This window comes from Ambystoma mexicanum, chromosome 8 (assembly GCF_040938575.1).
Source record: "Ambystoma mexicanum isolate Mex_15411 chromosome 8, UKY_AmexF1_1, whole genome shotgun sequence".
Lineage (NCBI taxonomy): Eukaryota > Metazoa > Chordata > Amphibia > Caudata > Ambystomatidae > Ambystoma > Ambystoma mexicanum.
The window spans coordinates 383,106,092-383,124,661 of NC_090929.1; the positions used below are offsets into that span (position 1 = coordinate 383,106,092).

The following is an 18,570-nucleotide window of genomic DNA, read 5'->3' on the forward strand; positions in this document are numbered from 1 at the left end:
CATCTTAACCCGACTCATTTGAACCCCTTACTCCACTAACCCATATATATATTTAATGAATATTTTCAGTGTTATGTACTTCGGTGAAATGTACAACTCTGTTTTGTATCCGGTAAAATGACTTGGTACCAAATAAACCCCTGAAAGGTCTTCCAGACCACAGATTGAGAAGACCGAACCTGCTTTGTTGTTATAAAAAATTCCTTAATCTCCCTCTGCATTAAATCCCTGAATGATTTGTCCAGTAATGACTTGGGCTTACATCTCCAACCCCTACTGATACCCCATTCTCCAGGCCATGTAAAGGATCCTACTACCAGAGAGTAGTCTGCTATTGTGCGTGGGGGGAATCTCCGTACCAGTTGACGAGGGCAGCATCCCATGACAAATTACAGATGCAGTATCCATCCATGGCCTGTGCTATAAGTTTAGAAGACCCAGAAGGGGCTTTTTTCACCACTGAGGACTTGTCCAGTCTTTGGTCTGTAACTCTGGACACATATAGCGAGTCGAGATACATGGCGAGTTTTGAAGAGAGACCATAAAAGAATTTTGGAGAATCTATGTTCTGGGCATAGTAATTTATAAACATCACACGGTAACCATCAATATCACCACTGACCAGAAGGAGCCTTCTTTACAAGTCCTTCGGCATATCCTGCAGGCAAAACCCTAATGATTTATGGATTAATATAGCAACCCCTCTCGCGTGAGGAGTAAGAGAAGAAACAATGCGGGCCCCATCTTGCCCCAACTTTGTGACCTGTGCTGCCCACCAGGTGGGTCCCCTGTAGCATGGCCACATTGACCATATGCTGTTCCAGATATAAGAAAACCTTGCAGGTTTTAATGGGGTGGATGGGCCGTCTAATGTTCCAAGACAAGATTTTAAATCCACTCTGACACTCTTCGCTGAACACCCTGAAGGGAAGGCGCTGCACCTAGGAGGTTCACCATCATGTTGACTGACTAATCACAATCCTCTGAGCCGGTAAGCTAGTCTGCAGGTGGCCGTCTCATGTATTACTTTTATTTCACATTTCCACTTTCTATGTAAGCTAACCCCCATAAACCAAAAAGAAGGCTCCCTCCCCAATCTGACCAGTGGACCATGCCCGCTCTATCCCACCCATTCCCACAGTGAAAACAAAATGATCCCTCAAACACCTCTACGTGGAACATACGTTTCTATGGAGAGTCGCAACCTATATGGGAATAAACGAAATAATGAAGTTTCAGATTTAACCCTGTTGGCAAATTTTCACATATTATGCCAACAAATAGAATGACACCCTAGGGACAACCACGATACCCCCCGCCCCCAACCATCAGCCCATACAATATTTGCGTTTGTTGTCAAGACCTAGAATGCATTTAATTGGTGCCCCCCACCTTTGTTCAGGTTTTTAACCATTACCATCAAGATCGTCCCGGGCAACTGACCGTCCTCTTTTATTCTTAGGATTAACTCTCCCCAGTCCTTTCAGAAATTCATTTGCCTGGAATGGGGAAGGTGAAAAAATGTAGCTTGCCTCTCTGGACTACACTGAGTTTTGCTGGGTACAGCATGGAATACTGAAGCTGCATTTTGCAGAGCTGAACCTTCACTGCTGTAAAGGATCTCAGCGCTGACTGGACAGAGCCTGTGAAGTATGGGAACATTGAAATCGTAGACTCCTAATCTCAAGATGTCTTTTTCTCGCACCATCCTCGGGATGTTTTCGCTCTGCTGATAGTTCGATAGCTTGTCAATGATTGCTCTTGCTGAGGCGCCCGGTACCGGTTTTAGTGCCCTACGATAAGCTCGCTCAAGAGTCAAACCTGCCAAAAAGCATCTGTGTCAAATATTTTGCGCAACATGTTTTCCATGGTTAGTATTTGTCATGACATGGATTCTGCAAGCCCATTTATTCCTTCTCGAGTGCCCTTGCAGTTCCTCAGCCTTAACTCAGATGACCCTGATAGCTATTTCCTTGGGTGTGCTCCGTTTGCATCCTCTATCGAAGACATACATTGTTCCCTTTCGTCTAGGTTTTGCCCATGCTGATCTAGCTTCCTTTGCATGTTGTCAACGTTACAGGATAAAGAGTAATTTTTACTACCCAGCTGGTCCATGCTTGATTTTAGCTCACTGAGCGCCAATTTCAGCTCCAAATCTACGCCATACACCTGGACTGCAGCGTTCGCAAGTGTTAGGACATCGAGGCGGTGGCCGTCACTACGGCAGTCCCTGCTACGCCTATCTGGGAGCGACCGGACGCTCTGCGGGCCTCAGGAGGGCGGGCACCCATATCTGCGACAGGGACTGGCTGCTCATGGTCCTTTTAAGACCTAATATGGATTTATGTGGTGTCTGGGAAATTCCCGATTTCAGAGCATCCTGTGAGCCTCCATTTCTTTCCGTTCACTCCACCAGTGACATGTAACATCACGTTGTGTACGGTCCTTTTTCCTAAAGGCCGCATGCACGTACACCCAATTTTCCTTTATAAATGCTCGCATTTACAGGAGCTCAGCATCTCGGAGCGGTTGCACATCACATTGCCACAGACTTGTGCATCTAGATGCCTTAATATTTTGAATACATAGGTAATTAGGTTTATGTTTAGTGTAGGGAAGGCACTAGGATCATTCACAGACGTTCCTTGATACCCAGGAGTGTCATTTAGAAGGTAAGAAGGGGGCTGAAATACTGTATGGATAATCCGCTGTATGTTAAGTTAGGTTACCCTATTTCATATTCTTCCTTTGTCTTGCTGTAGCTCCTGTGTTATCCTTGTCACCAGTTCCAGAGGGGGTGTGTCCAGTAGCACTCCTGCCTGGGGAACTGGGCCACGCAGATTGTTCCCTAGCCTGTTGGGCTTGTTCCATAGGGGAGGTGGAGCACAGCGTCCTGAGAGCCACAGTCATCGCCAAGTGAAATCTGACCGCAAGGAACCATTGTCCGCAGCTGGTGAAAACCTCCTGTCCTGTCTCTCAGCATTGAAACCAAAACAATATTTCTGCTGATTTTTATCTGGCTTGCCCATCTTTACAGAGATGGGTAGTTTCAGAGAGTTAACTTTGATTGAAATTCCTGCTAGCTGTGTTTAGAAAGTAGCCCCAGGCAACCAAGCAACGCTTTACCTCAAGTGCCCCGTGGTGCCTGTTGGCTCCCTCGAGCTAGGCTTGTCACAACAGACCAATCTTTGAGAAGTCTCTACGGCCAGGATCTTTCTCCAGGGCTCGCCATTCAGTGACTCAACCCCCTCCACCAAGTCTGAAGACTCTGATATCGTGGAGTGAGGGGGAAAGCCTGGGACACGGGCCACTGAAGCCTGTAGTACCTGCAGAGTTGGGGGGGGGGGGATGGGGTAAGTGCAGGAAGAAAAAGGGGGGGGCTGTATGGGTACAGATACAGACCCGAGTGCAAGGGGTGGCCCGGAGGCAGTGCGGGAGGGTGGCAGGATGAGCAGGTACCTGGGCCCAAAAGACAGATGGTGGCCAGATGCACGGTGCCAAGAGAGAACAGATCAGCAGGGGAGAGGGGGAGCAAAGGCAGAAGAAAAGAGGAAGGTCTTGAGGTGCTTCCGGATTCCAGATTTTGATTATCCTTCTTGCACTATCTCTTATGCTATTGGCCTGCCCTTCTCTAGTCTTGCTTTTCTATGTCCATCTCTCCCCACCTGCTGTTGATCTGTGTTTTATTTTACTGCCTCTCTTGCTCTGCTTCTTTCCCTCACTCCTATTGTGTGGTTGTCCCTTTTATTAACTCTGTTTCCCTTCTCACTTTCTTTGTTGCCCTATCATGTAGCTCATTGCTCTCTTCCTGTTGCTCGAATTCCTGTTTTGGATTGACTAGTATGTTCTCTGTCCCTTCGTCCCCCATCCCCCCTTTGTTCTTCTGTGTTGCTTAGGTTCAGAGTTGCTCTTCCTCTCCTGTTTTTCTGTTTCTTTTAACATAGCAACAATAAATATCCAAAAAGCTGAAAATGCCTTTTCTATTTAAATATCTAGTGCAGCTTTACCATTGGGTGCTCCTTTTTAGATGTGTGCTAACCTTCTTTTGGCCATTAGTCTGGGAATTATAGAGTTAGAGGTTTGTCTGACCAGATGCAGCACTTGCTTGAATGCAGATGTGTTACCAACACTGTATGCCATTACAAGTACATGAGCCCATATGAGATGTGTGTTCGGAGCCATTGCAGGTATAGCAGCTTCAATGAGGTGTGTATTCTGAGCCTTGACAGGTATAGCAGCCCTGGTGAGATGTCTGTTCTGAGCCATTACAAGTATAGTGGTCCTCATGGGATGTGCGTGATCTACTTCTGAGCCATCACAGGTATAGCAGCCCTGATGAGTTTGTGTTATGAGCCATTACAAGTAGAGCATCCCGGATGAAATGTGTGTGTTCTGAATCACTGAACATTTAGTAGTCTTTTTGACAAGTCGAACGTTAAGTCAACTGTGTTACAATTGAATGTTACCTGCATCTTTAATGCATATCTCTGATGCAGACACATTAACTTGCCTATTAACAGGATTTGAACTAACATTTTACACAATAATCTCTGCCCCAGGGTTATTGTCTCACTGAGATGCCTTTCCCCACAGGCTGTTGACACTGAAAGGCACATAGAGTTAGGGCACTGGCAGTTACATGTGAGGCTTGCCTGAATATCCTCCATTAGTCAGGAGATTCATAATGAGGCTTTGAAATGTGCTAGATTTTTGGCAGTGGGGCTCAGTAATCAGACATGGGAGAAGCAGAAGTTTTGAAAAGCGCAAGACCGGGTAGAAGGGATTGAAGTATATGACCGCAATGCCATATTTTCACACTGTCGGAAGTTGGTGGGAAGAGCTTAGACACTGTTCTTGCTCTGTACTTTAGCTCGCTGCAGAAAATGCCAACACATGTTTGTGCTTTCTTAACAGCAGCTCTATTAAGAAAATCAGGTACTGTTCCAAAACATAGCAGTCCTGCTAAGTAAATGTGGGCATGATGCAATCAGCCCTGCTGTGAATATTTGGCATTGTGCCATGTCATGCGTACGGTATAGCAGCTCTGTTGATACATTAGGCTAATTTGCCTGGATATATAGCAGTCCTGTTGAGAGGTACAGGTACAATCTGTGCCACTGAAAATATATACAGCACTGCTTCTGCCTGTATCCATTATACCCGCTTGTGGTGGGTGGTCAGAAGGAGAGTTAAAGTTCAGACCACATGCAGAGCTATACAATTGGTGGAGTTGTGTGATGAAAAGAAAATGACGTATGAAATGCCCATGCTGCTGCAACTGCACTGCCTCTATTAAAGCCAATTAAGCAGAAATGCAGCCCTTGTTTAAGACAAATTTCATTTTTACAAAATACTACCTGTGTCCTAAAGCAAAGTGAAAAGTATGTTCATGATTCAAGATGCTTTATTAACACTGTAACCTACAAAATTCAGGCAGTTGAACAAAACACACATTCCCTTTGACATTACTCAGAAAGTCTTATCTTGATAGAATCATTAACAGAGGAGAGTTTGAAAAAATTAAACAGACCAGGACTCATCCCAGTTGCTTATTTCAAGGAACTGTGTCGATTACTAAAGTACAGAGTGGATTTGCTAGCTACTGCGAGCCAGGCTGTCACCATGTGAGTTCCATGATTTATGGGGGTGCTGCCATAAATAGCCTGTGTAAGTGGTACCGAAGGAAGAATTAAAAGGGCTGAATTGACAAGCTTTCTGGGCGCACCTTATCTGGAGGGCTGCAACCAGCCCCTTTAGCAGTTTAGTGGAGAAGTTCAAGTTCGAGATCAGGTAGCAGTTTAATTGTTAACATAAAGCTGTGAGGAGGGCTTTCATCAAGGTAGGGGTCACGTAGCCTAGTGTCAAGGATGCGTAGATGGATGCAGTGATAAGGGAATTTCTGTGCCCCCTAAGTCTTCAGAAAGCGTTGGCAAATGGGCATCAAAAGTAAATGCGAAAACATTTACTATTTCTACCATAGACATACACGCCTCATCAGCATGGAGGCTGAAATGAACAAGTGAATAATCTCCTTTAATTTTTGGCAGCATCTATAACTTTGTCAGAAGCCAGGGATGTCACTTTATAGGGGGTTATTTTGAATGCCACCATAGATGGTACCTAGACTTTTAGAAAGAAAAGTTGCCTATTTACCACAAATGTATCAGAAGTGAGGGTAGCGGGAGAATGTAGTTGATTAATGATCTTGATGAGCTCTTTTTGGAAGTTGTTGGCTTAATAGGGTTATTGTAATAGTGCACGAAGAGGGTTGTCAAGCATCAGAGTTTTGCTCCTTATTCTATTAGTGATTAGAATGATGTTGTAAGGGGCAGCTGTGTTCTGAAATACTAGCATACACACTATGCTAGATTAATTTACAATAATGCACAGGCCAAGCCAACCCCCACACTGCCACCCACCTTATCGGTCATTCAACCCATGAAGCGTGTGTCAGTTGAGGCTTTCGCCGCCACCTTCTCTCCTCCTCCTACACCTCTGGCTGACTCACATCCTGACCCAGCCCTTTCCAAGCTCCACTCTTCTATCTCTGATACTCTTGATTTACTTGCCCCTGTCATGAGGATCCGCTTGAAGCCCAAAGCCAAGTGCAACTCCTGGTATGACTTGGACCTTGTCGCCCTAAACGCAAGTGTAGGGTGGCTGAGAGGAAATGGCTGGCTTCCTGTGCATCCTCTGACAAACTGGCCTGCCGCCTGCTTCAACGGCAATACCGACTCTCTGTCCTCACCAAGAAGAGAGCTCACATTCGAACCCGAGTCTCTGTGGTATCTAACAACTCAGCCGCACTCATTTAAAAAAAAATAATAATCTGCAAGGAGGTGGCTAATCGTGCAGGTATTCTGCACGGGCCTTGCTTCTCATTTCATCTGTAAAACCTAGGACATCCTGTCCAACCTCTCCTCCTTCTCCCTCTACTTTCTCCTCTAACTCCGGCCACCTCTCCTCCTCCTCTCCCGATGAGGTTTCTAGACAAATCCGATCTATTAAAGTTTCGTCAAATCAGGTTCTTCCCTGTTCTTCAAAAACCATCAACGACCACATTGACACCCTTGCTTCTTCCTTGGCCGACTTCTCCAACCTCTCTTTCACCACTGGAACCTTCCCCTTGCCCCTGAAGTACACTTTTGTGCACCATCTTCTCAAGAAACCCTCAGCAGACCCCTCCTGTCCGGCTAACTATCGCCCGTTCTCCATTACTCCTTTATTGGGCAAACTCTTGGAAAAGCTGGCCATTTCCCGGCTTAATCTTCACACTGAATCTGGTCTCCATGACCATCAGTCTGGCTTCAGAGCCGCCAGAAGCACAGAAACTGCTCTCCTGAACATCCATGATGACCTGCTCCCTAACCTTGATGCTAATATCCCCTCTGTTCTCATCTTACCTGATCTCTCTTCTGCTTTCAACACGGTCAACCATGCCACCCTGCTCAACCGGCTCAGTTATAACCTAGGTATCACTGATCAGGCCCCGGCCTGGCTGACCTCTTTCCTCTCAGACCGACCCTCCCAGGCCGAACTTGGGTCCTTCCTCTCCTCTATCTCACCATCTACCTGTGGTGTTCCCCCGGGGTCTAACCTTTCTCCCTAGCTGTTCAACCAATACCTGGCACCTCTCACCCACCGCATTGCTGCTCTCTGCTCCAACTTTCTATGCTATGCGGAAGACACTCGTCTCGCTTTCAGGCTCCCCTCTGCCGCCTCTTCTCCCTCTCTCATCCCAGATTGTCTCTCCACAATCCATGAGTGGTGTGCCGCCAGTGATCTATGCCTCAATGCCAGTAAGATGGAGATCCTCCTCATCAGCACGCATGCACCTTCCTTTCACGTCACTCTCTGGCCGGCCTCTGTTGGCCCTCTTCCTGCTCCCACCTGTGAGGCTAAGTACCTTGGGGTCATCTTTGACTCCACACTCTCCTTCTCTACTCACATCTGTGATGTCTCTAAGAAGTCAAATTACCAGCTGCACCTCCTCACAGCTATTCTTCCTTTCCACACCTTCCCCCAGAAGCTCACTGTCTTCAGAGCTCTGGTTCTCTCCAGGCTGAACTACTGCAACAGCCTCTTTTTAAATCTGCCTGCATCTACTCTCCGTCCTCTACAACTCATCCAGAACAGGACGGCAAGACTTGTCCTTGGCCTCAAGCCCAGGGATCGTATCTCTCCAGCCCTGAAATCTCTCCCTTGGCTCCCAGTGGCTGCAAGGATCAAGTTCAAGACCCTTTGCATTGTCCACAAGGCTTTCTGAAGCCTGGGACCACAATTCAACTCTCGCTTCGGAAATATCTTCCTACTTGAGCTCTTTGCTCCTCCACCTCCAATTCCTTGATGGTCAGTCGCTTCTCCAAGCAACGAGTTGGGGGCAGATCTTTCTTCGACTGGTGCCTCCCCTCTGAAACAGCCTCCATGCCTCCCTGAAACTTGAGCAGAACCATCTCCGGTTCCGGAAGCACCTCAAGAACTTTCTCTTTGCTTCTGCCTTCTCTCTTCCTCTCCTCTGCTGATCGCCTGTCTGATACTGCACTGGTCACCCTCTGAATATGGGCCCTGGTCCCTCCCTGCCCAGTTGCACCCCTGCACTGCCTCCTGTCAACCCTTGCACTTTGGTCTGTATCTGCAACCCACTGCAGACACTTGCTGTTTGCACTTTACCCCTCGCACTTGGTTGCTGACCACACTACTTGTTGTTTTTATCCCATGTTCGGCACTTGCGCATTCTCCTCTCCCCCTGGCACTTTCCCCTTCACTTAAGCAATCTCAATGTCACTAGACCTAGTAAGATCGTTGTCGTTGTCCTCCCTCTGTTTACCCTCCTTTGCCTCGCCTTTACACACTTGTGTATAGGTGCGTTATAAATGCCATATCGTATCACATTGTCCACAAGGCTTTCTAGTGCCTGGGACCGAAATACTTTCCTCCGTAAATACCTCCCTTCTCGAGCCCTTCGCTCCTCTACGTCTAATTCCCTCAGGGTTGGACGTTTTTCAAAGAAAGAAGCTGGGGGCAGATATGTCTTCGGCTGGGTCCTCCATTTGGAACAGCCTCCCGGCCACCCTGAAACTTGTGGCGAACCATCTCCGGTTCCGGAAGCACCTCAAGACCTTCCTCTTCGCTTCTGGCTTTGCCCCTCTTCTCCCCTGCTGGTCTGTTTCTCTCTCGGCACCATACACCTGGCCACTCTCTGTCCTTCGGGCCTAGGTACCTGCACACCCTGCCTCCCTCCTGCACTGCCTCCGGGCCACCCCTGGCACTGGGATCTGTATCTGTACCCATACAGTTCCCCACTCTTCCACTGCACTTATCAGATATACCCTATCTGACTATTCATGCACTTGCCACGTTGTCTGGCTGCACTACCTTTTTGTCTGCATCTATTTATTTATGTATCCCACTTATTATTTATTCTGTTCTCCTCTGTCCGCACTTTCACTCCCCCCTCCCCCCCTCCACGCACTTTCCCCCTTTTTCCCTTTTCCATGCACTTGCAGGTTCTTAATGTCACCGGGCCTAGTAAGAGCGTATTTTTGTTCTCTCATGTTCCCCTGCCCTTGCTTGGTCGCGCTCTGAAACACTTGTGTATGAGCGCGATATAAATAAAATATCATATCATACAAGGGCCAGTACACATGCTTCTTAATAAAGTTCTCTTGACCTATATTAGATACAAGTATTTTTATTGATGATACCCTATTACTACTCAAGGTATATCTCCTAATACAAGTATTAATGGTTGGTGTGCCTTATATCTTTTTGTACCGTTACTTCACAAGGTGTGTCATGAATACAGATAGTTACAATAAGTGTACCTTTTACTTTCTTGTCAAGAAGTTGAAATAATTATTCCAGAAACCCAAAACAAGGAGACCATATATATTCATAACAAAATGTTTGTTGCACTGTTTGTGGTTATTGCTGAACAATGTACAGTGGGGCAGATCTGCTCAGACTATGAAGACCAAGTTACACATATGGCTGATTTCCGTGGAGCTGGAGTGGTCCAAAAACCCACAGCAGAATACTGGACTGACTAGTGATTGAGCTACACCTGTACGGCTCCCCTATGTATGCCCTGTAATTGCAAAGCACTTGGGGCAGGAAGGGAGGGGGCCGGGGGTCATATGCAAGCACATCTGCCGAACAACCCACAAAAACTACAGTTCTTGTGATTTTGAAAGGGGGAAGAGGGTCATTCCTATGCAAAAGAATGTGACACAGGAGGTGGCTCCCTTTCTATGCACAAAAAGTAGATTTCCCAGAAGAGCTGTCCATAGCCACTGCACCTTATACTAGCACAGGGGCACAGAGATGGTCCTTGTGGATTCAGAGGTTGACTGCAATTATACCCAGCAGATTCACCACAACAAAGGGGCTTGCATTCAAATAAGGTCAGCACTGTTATAACTGGTTGTTAATGTGAGAGTTAGGAAAGGCAGCATTGTGATTGAATGTGTGTTGAAGTGTAGTTGCAGATGTTGGTATTGGGGACAATTAAACTAGTAGAGAACATAGAATAGGGGTCCTTTTTAGTTTATATTGGCCACATGCCCTTTTTTGCCACAGTATGTATGCGTGTATTAAAGGGAGGATGGTGGTTTCACCAGGCTACATATGATGTGCATGATATATTGTATCAATATGCTTGGTTGTCTGTCCACATGGTAGTTCATGTCTGGAATTGCAAAGAGTATGAGGATTGTTTGACAAATAGAACTGGATCACAGGAAATTGTAGGTCTCTTCTGGTAATTTAGGTTCATTCAAGTTATTTACCACTAATTCGCCTATTTTCTTGGTTCCCCTGGACCAGCATCAGTGACTTTGGGTAGCAGCTCTTCAAGAAGCATTGTATGTGTTATAAGAGTGATTCTTTAGGGAGCGTCAGCCATTGGGATCTGTATGTGCTGAGATATCAACAGTAGTATGTAATTTTCTGAAGTAGAGACCAACAAGGAACACTTGCCTTAAACATCGCAAGCGCAACACTTTACAATGTTCTGCGACTGAGTTCCAGCTAATACGGTGCTACATTTATGTATTTAATGACTCCCAACCAGTGTCGGGGGGGCCACTTATGTGACCATACTACAGGTTTTTGCATACATGATTATAACCCTGCTGCATGTGCATTTCCTGCAGGAACACCTGGTTCTCAGTAACCTTTTGTGAGGAATTCGACCATCAGCACGGGGAGGGTGTGCTCGCATTTATTGGCCTTTTTTGATTTTTCTATAAAAGAAAATGAATGATGGGAGATCAACCGCCAAGAAATGCGTGAGGCCATTCCGCATACATTTCATCTGCTTCCTGCACGAAACGCATAGTCGCGTACTCCGGGAAGACAGCCTACAGGCGCCGTCTTCCCCTGTCCTATTCAACTGGAATGTGACAGCCATGGGTACATCATAGAATCTCAAAAAGGGGGAAGGCACACCTTCCTCCAGCCATGGGCAGCCTAATTTCAATTTCAAAGGCTCCATGGATCTGCGTTCCTATTGTGGTAGTTCGGCCGGTGGCAGTGCATACTAATGAGAATAATTGAGGCAAGCCTAGATAAGAGGTTTGGTTGCTGAACAGACAAAAGGAAGGCAGGGCTAACGCCCCTATGGTATGAAATGTGTCAACTTGAAGCTAGTTCCAACCTCTCTGTATGAAAGGCAGTGAATGGCCTGTCTGGGTCCAGCATTTACCGCAGGTGTCCCTGCAGAGCAGACCCCTTTCAGAGGGATGAAGGATGTGATTTGGGGGTGACAGGAAGTCTGCACCCATCACAAGCTTCAAGGGAGACATGCACTTTAATCAAGAGTCGCAGAGGGCTCATTTAACCAGAGAGCCACTTTGATCTACAACAGACATGAAGGTGGGTGGGACTTGGGTATGTGTGGTCACCCCCTTGTCTGTCCTGTTGCAGAGCACTCTGGTCCTGACCTCATGCATAACAGAAGATTGTTGGTGTGGACCCATGATTGGTTCATTAAGGTGTGCTTAGCCTGCACTAATCACTGGGGCCCATTTGGCTTTGAGAGGGCTGAACCCCTCATTTGACAGATCATCCGACAACTTCAAAAGGAGTAAGGAGAAGGACTCATTTGCACCCGGCTGAAGGTACAGTCTAGCTTGCATCTTCCGCCAGTGAAGGAAGGCCAGGTGTTCCAAGAGGGAAGCAAGACCCTCCCCTAAACATCTCCCAGGGAACAGAGGGAGATACCAGACTCAGAGGACCCGTCCAGCAGCTCCAGAACCGGTACCCAGCCAGCACACAGCGTGCCCTGCTAGGTTCTGCCCGCAAGCTTCCTAGGTGGGAAGTGCCAGAGGGTATCTGAACTAAGGATAAGGCCGTTGCCAGCAATCACTCTCCTGTGCTTTGGGCCGTCCTCCTTGAAAGGACGACACAAGCCCTGCAAAGAAGCTAGGAGTGCCGCTACACATGCATCAACCTGCACCCATCTTTTAAGGACATTTTCGAGGCAGTCTTGTCCTCGAACCGCATCTGGCTGTACTGCTGACTGTTTTAATGCCTCATTCCCCAGAGCCGTCCCAGACACCTCGACCAGCATTCCAGATACACCAGCCAGCACCGAGCCAATTATTCTTGGCCCTGAGCCACCACTCCGGCCAGCCTGCAGACGTCTGTCCAGCCTCGCTTGCCGAACTGCCTGTTGCCTGATACCCGCAGCTGTCTCCCGGAACTAGCTCTGTCGCAAGGGCTGCAAAGCACCCTGGAACCGCTTCGCCAATGTTGAGCACGAAGAACCTCTTCTGCACCAGGTACTTTGTGGTCTACCCCCCTGGTCCTTTTCCGAAAGCCCCTAGAGACAGTTACGACCCTTTGCCGCATTGGTGCTGGAACCGAATATCCTTGAACAGTAAGAATGATTACTTTACCAACTACCCTCCTGTCAGTATCCAGAGTGCATCACTTTCCTTCGTGAAACTGTCTGTTCTCTGTGTTCCTTTACAGGGTGGGTCGTATTTGCAGTGTGCTAGAACTGTCTGTTGCAGTAATAAGAAAGTAGATATTTTTATACAACCTTGACTGGACAGTCCCTCTTATCATTGGGTAATAATTGTATTTTCGCTGTGTTGCAACTAACAAACGATCCACAACTTTTGCAGAGATAAGCCTGCTGTTCCATCCACGTTCCGAAAATTGAACAAGGAGGTCTTATTAGTCACTTGTATTTCAATCTGTTTGGATCTCTTCTGGTGTACTAAGGGTGTGAGGTTAATTGATGGTTTAGAAACCGATATTCGTCCCTGGACCACTGGTGCCCCGGAAGTTGATTCGTCACACCTTTATTTCGTAACTCGAGTTTCATAAAAAGTCTAATTCAGCATTAACCAATACCTTAAACATAATGAAACCTAATTCGATGCTGAAAAAACTCTAAAACGTTAATAAATGCAAATTCATGACTTAAAATCTCATTTCACTGAATCAATGGTTAAATAAGCAATTTTTTTTTCCTGCTATAAAGTGCCTTTTGCAAAAAAGTATTTACGTGACCACGTGCCAGGATTCTTCCTGGATAACATTAAAAAAACAAAACATTGATGAATGTTTATTTAAAAAAAAAAAAAGAATTATTAGCATTTTGTTTTTTGGGAACAGTCTTATGCATTGAACCAAAACATAAATTAAGCTTTAATGTTAGAAGGGAAACAATTATTGAGGTCCTACCAGTCCAGCTTACAAATTTTAGACGTAAGATGTAAGCAATTAAGTTACATTGTTGTAATTAGCATTCATTGACTTGTAAAGGGCGAGCAATCCAAATAACTTTGCAAGCAGTTGGCAAGCGATAAACAATCTGATGCTTTATTATCTGGCTTAACGGCCCCATGAAGGTCTATATTAATTCTATGATGATGAATGCATTTTGAATTTTTGGGATGACCATCCTATTTTAAACTTCTCCGGTCAGTTGCATAAGTCAGCATAGATAGCTTTTATTTTTAATTCGACTGAAACCTGCCAAACTGAAGCCACTGCACATGTTTATTAGCCAGACTAAACATCTGCTAATGACAATTGAGGCAGTGTAGCCTTTTGGTTGGACCACTCAAACGGCAAGTTGATGCACAAAGACTTTTTTTGTTTATACATTGTGAGCACCTTGTGATAGTGTGGAAATAACAAAGTATTCCTATTTGACCTGAATTCTGAAAAGCCAAGTAATGGTAAACATTCCTCCTGGCTAATGAAAGTGCAATTTAACACATGAACATGGAAAAAAAGCCTCCATCATTTCTGTGTGAAGATCTTGAACAGAAAACATATTGTAGTGTAAGACTTGGAGGAGGCAGTGGTGGGGGGGAGCTAAAACCCAAATTACAGAATTGCTTTGTTTTACGCACTATGCAATTTGTGAAACTTTAAAAGTGAATGGTTGATGAAATCAAAACCAAACATGTAGTTTAAGTGTTTTTAAAACATGTAATGGCTCACTGTACTTATGCCCTTCTATTTACCACACACATAAAGGCTCAGCGTATCACTACCTTACTTACCTCCTCCTCCACTTTTCTGAACTTTTTAAACCAATTTCCCAAAAGGGACCAGGAGATTGAAGGGTGTTCACTTCCATCCACCAAACCCCTAGTCAACAATACGCCCCTGGCTTTCTCACTGGTATTCCTCCACCCCAAAACACTTCAGATTTTAACATTCATTCCTTTTCCTTTAGTCTTCCATTTGAGATTTTGTATGAGCAAGATTTTTCATCTGACCTTTTCAACATTCTGTCTTATTCCCTGTGTATTTTGAGTAGTTACATTTGGCATCTCTCTACATTGTGCAACACATTCCTATAACAAGTACCACGTTTCCTCATATTGGAGCATTTAATCTAAAACGTATAACTCCTTAATCTGCCCATGGGCTGTGTGGGAACCCGCTGTACTATTTTTACCTACACAGCTCTATAATATATGGCTGTTATTATTTCATGGCAAAGGTTCTTCTGATACATGCTTTTACATAAGTAACACATTGGAAAGCACATTATCAAAGATAAATCACAATTCATTCATATGGTATCTAGCTTTAAGCTCAGCAACATGGTGGCACGTTTACTATTCATTAGAATTTTATATTGACTTGATTTCTTATTGCTTCCTAAAACCACAATAAGTACTATTTAAACGGCAAAAGACATCCTAAAGATGGCACAAAAGAAGTTCATAGCCAAGCAGTCATATGAACGTGAATTACTTTTTACTAGCCACTCTTTCACAATTTGCTGAAATCTAGGTATTACACCACTAAATGCAAAATGTTGCTGAGCTTATTTGATTTACTGTGGATTGTTTTGGAAAGTGTAAAATCCAGAAAGAGAAAATATATACAAGCATTGCCTTCCGGAAAATCTTTGCTTTACTATAAAACATACTCCATTTTATCTGTTTTCTTTAGCTCAAAATAGTTTGTGATTTTAATGAAAAATTAGTTGTTTTAGTTCTTGTGAAGATGAGTTAACCTAAATGAAGTCGCCTGATGGCTGTTGGCACTGCCCAAGGGCTATTCATCTTGTTGACTAGTTCAGTCCTCTGTAATGTCGGAAGATAGATAAAGTGATAGAAGGCTTGACATAGTCAAACTCCTATATGTTGACATCCTATACCTCGCCAGCCTCTACTTTGCTACTGTATCCTCACTCTATTCTCAATCTGTATTATCCTTGCTCTGTACTTTCTTTCTTTCCACTTTTCTCTCCGTCCCTATACATTTTTATAATGTCTATATGAATACAAAGCGTGTGCTTAAAGTGTAGATCCTGAAGTCTGTTTGGTTAATTATATCTATGGTAATGGACAATTCTTCAATCCTATGTGTAAAATACTTCTTTCCCTTGTATTACCAGTGGAGGCAACGTGGCCAATGTGCTATATATGGTTAGATTTTGGGGAGGAAGGATAGCCCAGGGGCAACGTATTTGTCTTGGAAGCAATGCAATGCAACACCGGTTTGAATCCCGATCCAGCGCTTAGAAACCACTCATTGGTATTAAGCGTGTTATAAAAGAACAATTATTATAATAATAATAAGATATATTGTTCAATAGCTTAATTTATTTTTCTATGAATTTGGCTGCCCGACTATCCTAATTATATAAACATGAAATATGGTTGATGTCCAAGGGTGTACGATGGGGATTAATGATTTGTTCTAGAATGTATTCAGAATGTGAATATTCAAACAAGGAATTGGTGGGAAAATGCCAACCGATCAATGGGCTAGGGCTATAAAATGGTATCCAACAGTGTCGCATGGGATTAGATCATGGTATGGAGTGCTTCCCTGGCATTCCACATATATTGAATCAATCATAAAGCAATCTAGTCTCTTATGTGCCTCTTGTAAGTTCAAATCACAAAAATACAATCTTGTTGAAACCAATTTAATTGGAAGAACAGAATTGGCAAGTTAAGCCATGGAATCAGGTGAGCTGTAAGAGCAGACACGTGTTTCGAGAATATGATTCTCTTCCTCGGGGCTCACATTATCAAAATGGAAAATGCTTTGCGTTTATTCGAAAGTTTCCCAAACAATCATAAAAGTTTAAAACCTACATTTAATTGTGTGATGTTAGTTTTGTGACACAATTATCCACACTCTCAAGATACGCATCACCCAATCTGTGGTGCTGAATGTAACAAATTGCCTTGTTGAGAAAACATTGTATCCTGAAAGGTTAACGATCTCAATAGTAGTGAACGTTCCTCATGTCAAATGCTGCTGCTAGGAAGTGGAACCTGGGCAAACTGTGAAAGCAACATGATTCTGGTAAACAGGTATGCATCGAAAGCCAATTTGTGTAGGTGCTAGTCCTGTGATGTAGAGGTACTGCTGCAGTACCAAGTCTGTGAAGTCGAGCATCCGATGGGCTCTTAACTGCGATGGGGATGACTTGAGTATCCAATATCTAGTGTTCACTAAGTTAGCGGGCATACATTTGGGGATGACTTGAGTATCCAATATCTAGTGTTCACTAAGTTAGCGGGCATACATTTGTGATCAGGGTGATCTGTCAACAGATAAACAGGGGATACCCGGACCACTCGATCAATGGCCCTACGTTATCATGCGTTGGAGCTCAATCTCTCTCAATGACGTGACGGATAGTTTTGGAATCGCCCTGACCACAAATGTATGCTCGCTAACAGGGCAGCAACCACTATATGAAAACATCAGTTACCTTTATTCTTACCCTAACCCATGCACTGTCACTTTGTATGTTGTCTGATTCTGAGCAAGGTGTTTCAGAGAGTGGATTGACCCATTCCCTGGTGACGCACCAGTTGAGCAAGGGATTTAGAAGTTGTGGCAGTGCTTCTGAGCAGAGAGGTGTTCATAGTGGTGTCTGTGAAGGGGACTATTTATGACTGTTAGAACTGGACTGGAGTCTTGTACTACCAGGGCTGCTGGAGGCATCCTAATCCAATCATGAATGCATGTGCTCGCTTCAGTTTGCATCTATTGTTGTTAAGTGTGATGAAATCTACCCTGCCAGGTTGGTTAGAAAACTGTATTTCACTTATGTATATGCATATAAAAGGTGTATTTTCGATTTATGCAGGCAGCATCTCGATCAACTCCTGCTGATGCGCTCCGAGAAGCTGATTTGAAAGCTGCATTGGAAGTTTTACAGGTTTATGGCTTGCACTCCTTCGTTGAGGAATGGTTTACCGAAGTGCTCCAGACTGACCTTCAGGCAAACATTGCACCAGAATTTTGGAACTGCATCAATCAATATGAAAACACCACTGAAGAGCCACAGTGTGCTCTTCTCCTCCTTGATGCTTTCCGTCTGCTCAAATGCCGTCTAGATCCATATCTAAATAGCCTTGACTTCCTGGAGAGGTGGACTAAAATGGGACTCCTTCTTGGCTCAGGGTCACAGACACTGCGGGAGAAAGTTTACACAATGTTTAAAGCCATCCTTTTCTTTTCATCTACAAAAGCATTTCAGAACATGATCCAGCAATTTTATAGCCGCTCTTTTAAGATCTACATGAGGCGCAGGAAAAGGGTTGATGACAACATGGATGAGTCTGACAGCAGCATAAATGAAAACGAACGAGGGAGTGATACAGAGGATAGAGGTGCTGAAGACTCGCAGTGCGCCGGCTGTAACAGCTGCAAAGAGCAGTGTTGGTGTCACACGGCCATGGAGCAATTTCAGCAGTTAAACGAAATCTTGTAAGTATTCTCAAGAACTTCTCACAAGTACTGTCCCCGCCGTATTCGTTTTTGTAAAATGAAAATAGTTTTGTCAAGAAAGGGTGCATTTATGGCTAGAGGAGGTAAATTATATAGTTCTGCTATAATGAGTAATATTTTACACCGGAAGTTGATGAGGTGAAAGCTAGGAACCGTAAATGAAGCCAGCACAAGACAATAAATATATCTTCAGTTAAAACCTTTTTTGATAGACATATATAGCTGTGTAATCTTGTGGCGATGGTGGTTGGGGATCGTTGTAGGGCGATGATGGCACTATAAAACTGTTGGCTATCCTCCTCAGTGAGTAGGTGGTTCTTAAGAGCGATCGTA

General features: G+C 44.6%; 1 protein-coding gene across 1 annotated transcript in view; it reads left to right on the forward strand.

The window, feature by feature from the left end:
• Positions 1-18,570, forward strand: part of ANAPC2 (anaphase promoting complex subunit 2) — a 649,174-nt gene that overhangs the window by 10,072 nt on the left and 620,532 nt on the right. The window contains exon 2 of the mRNA XM_069609853.1: positions 17,594-18,216. Coding sequence (XP_069465954.1) covers positions 17,594-18,216 — 623 coding nt within the window. The remainder of the gene's footprint in view (positions 1-17,593; positions 18,217-18,570) is intronic.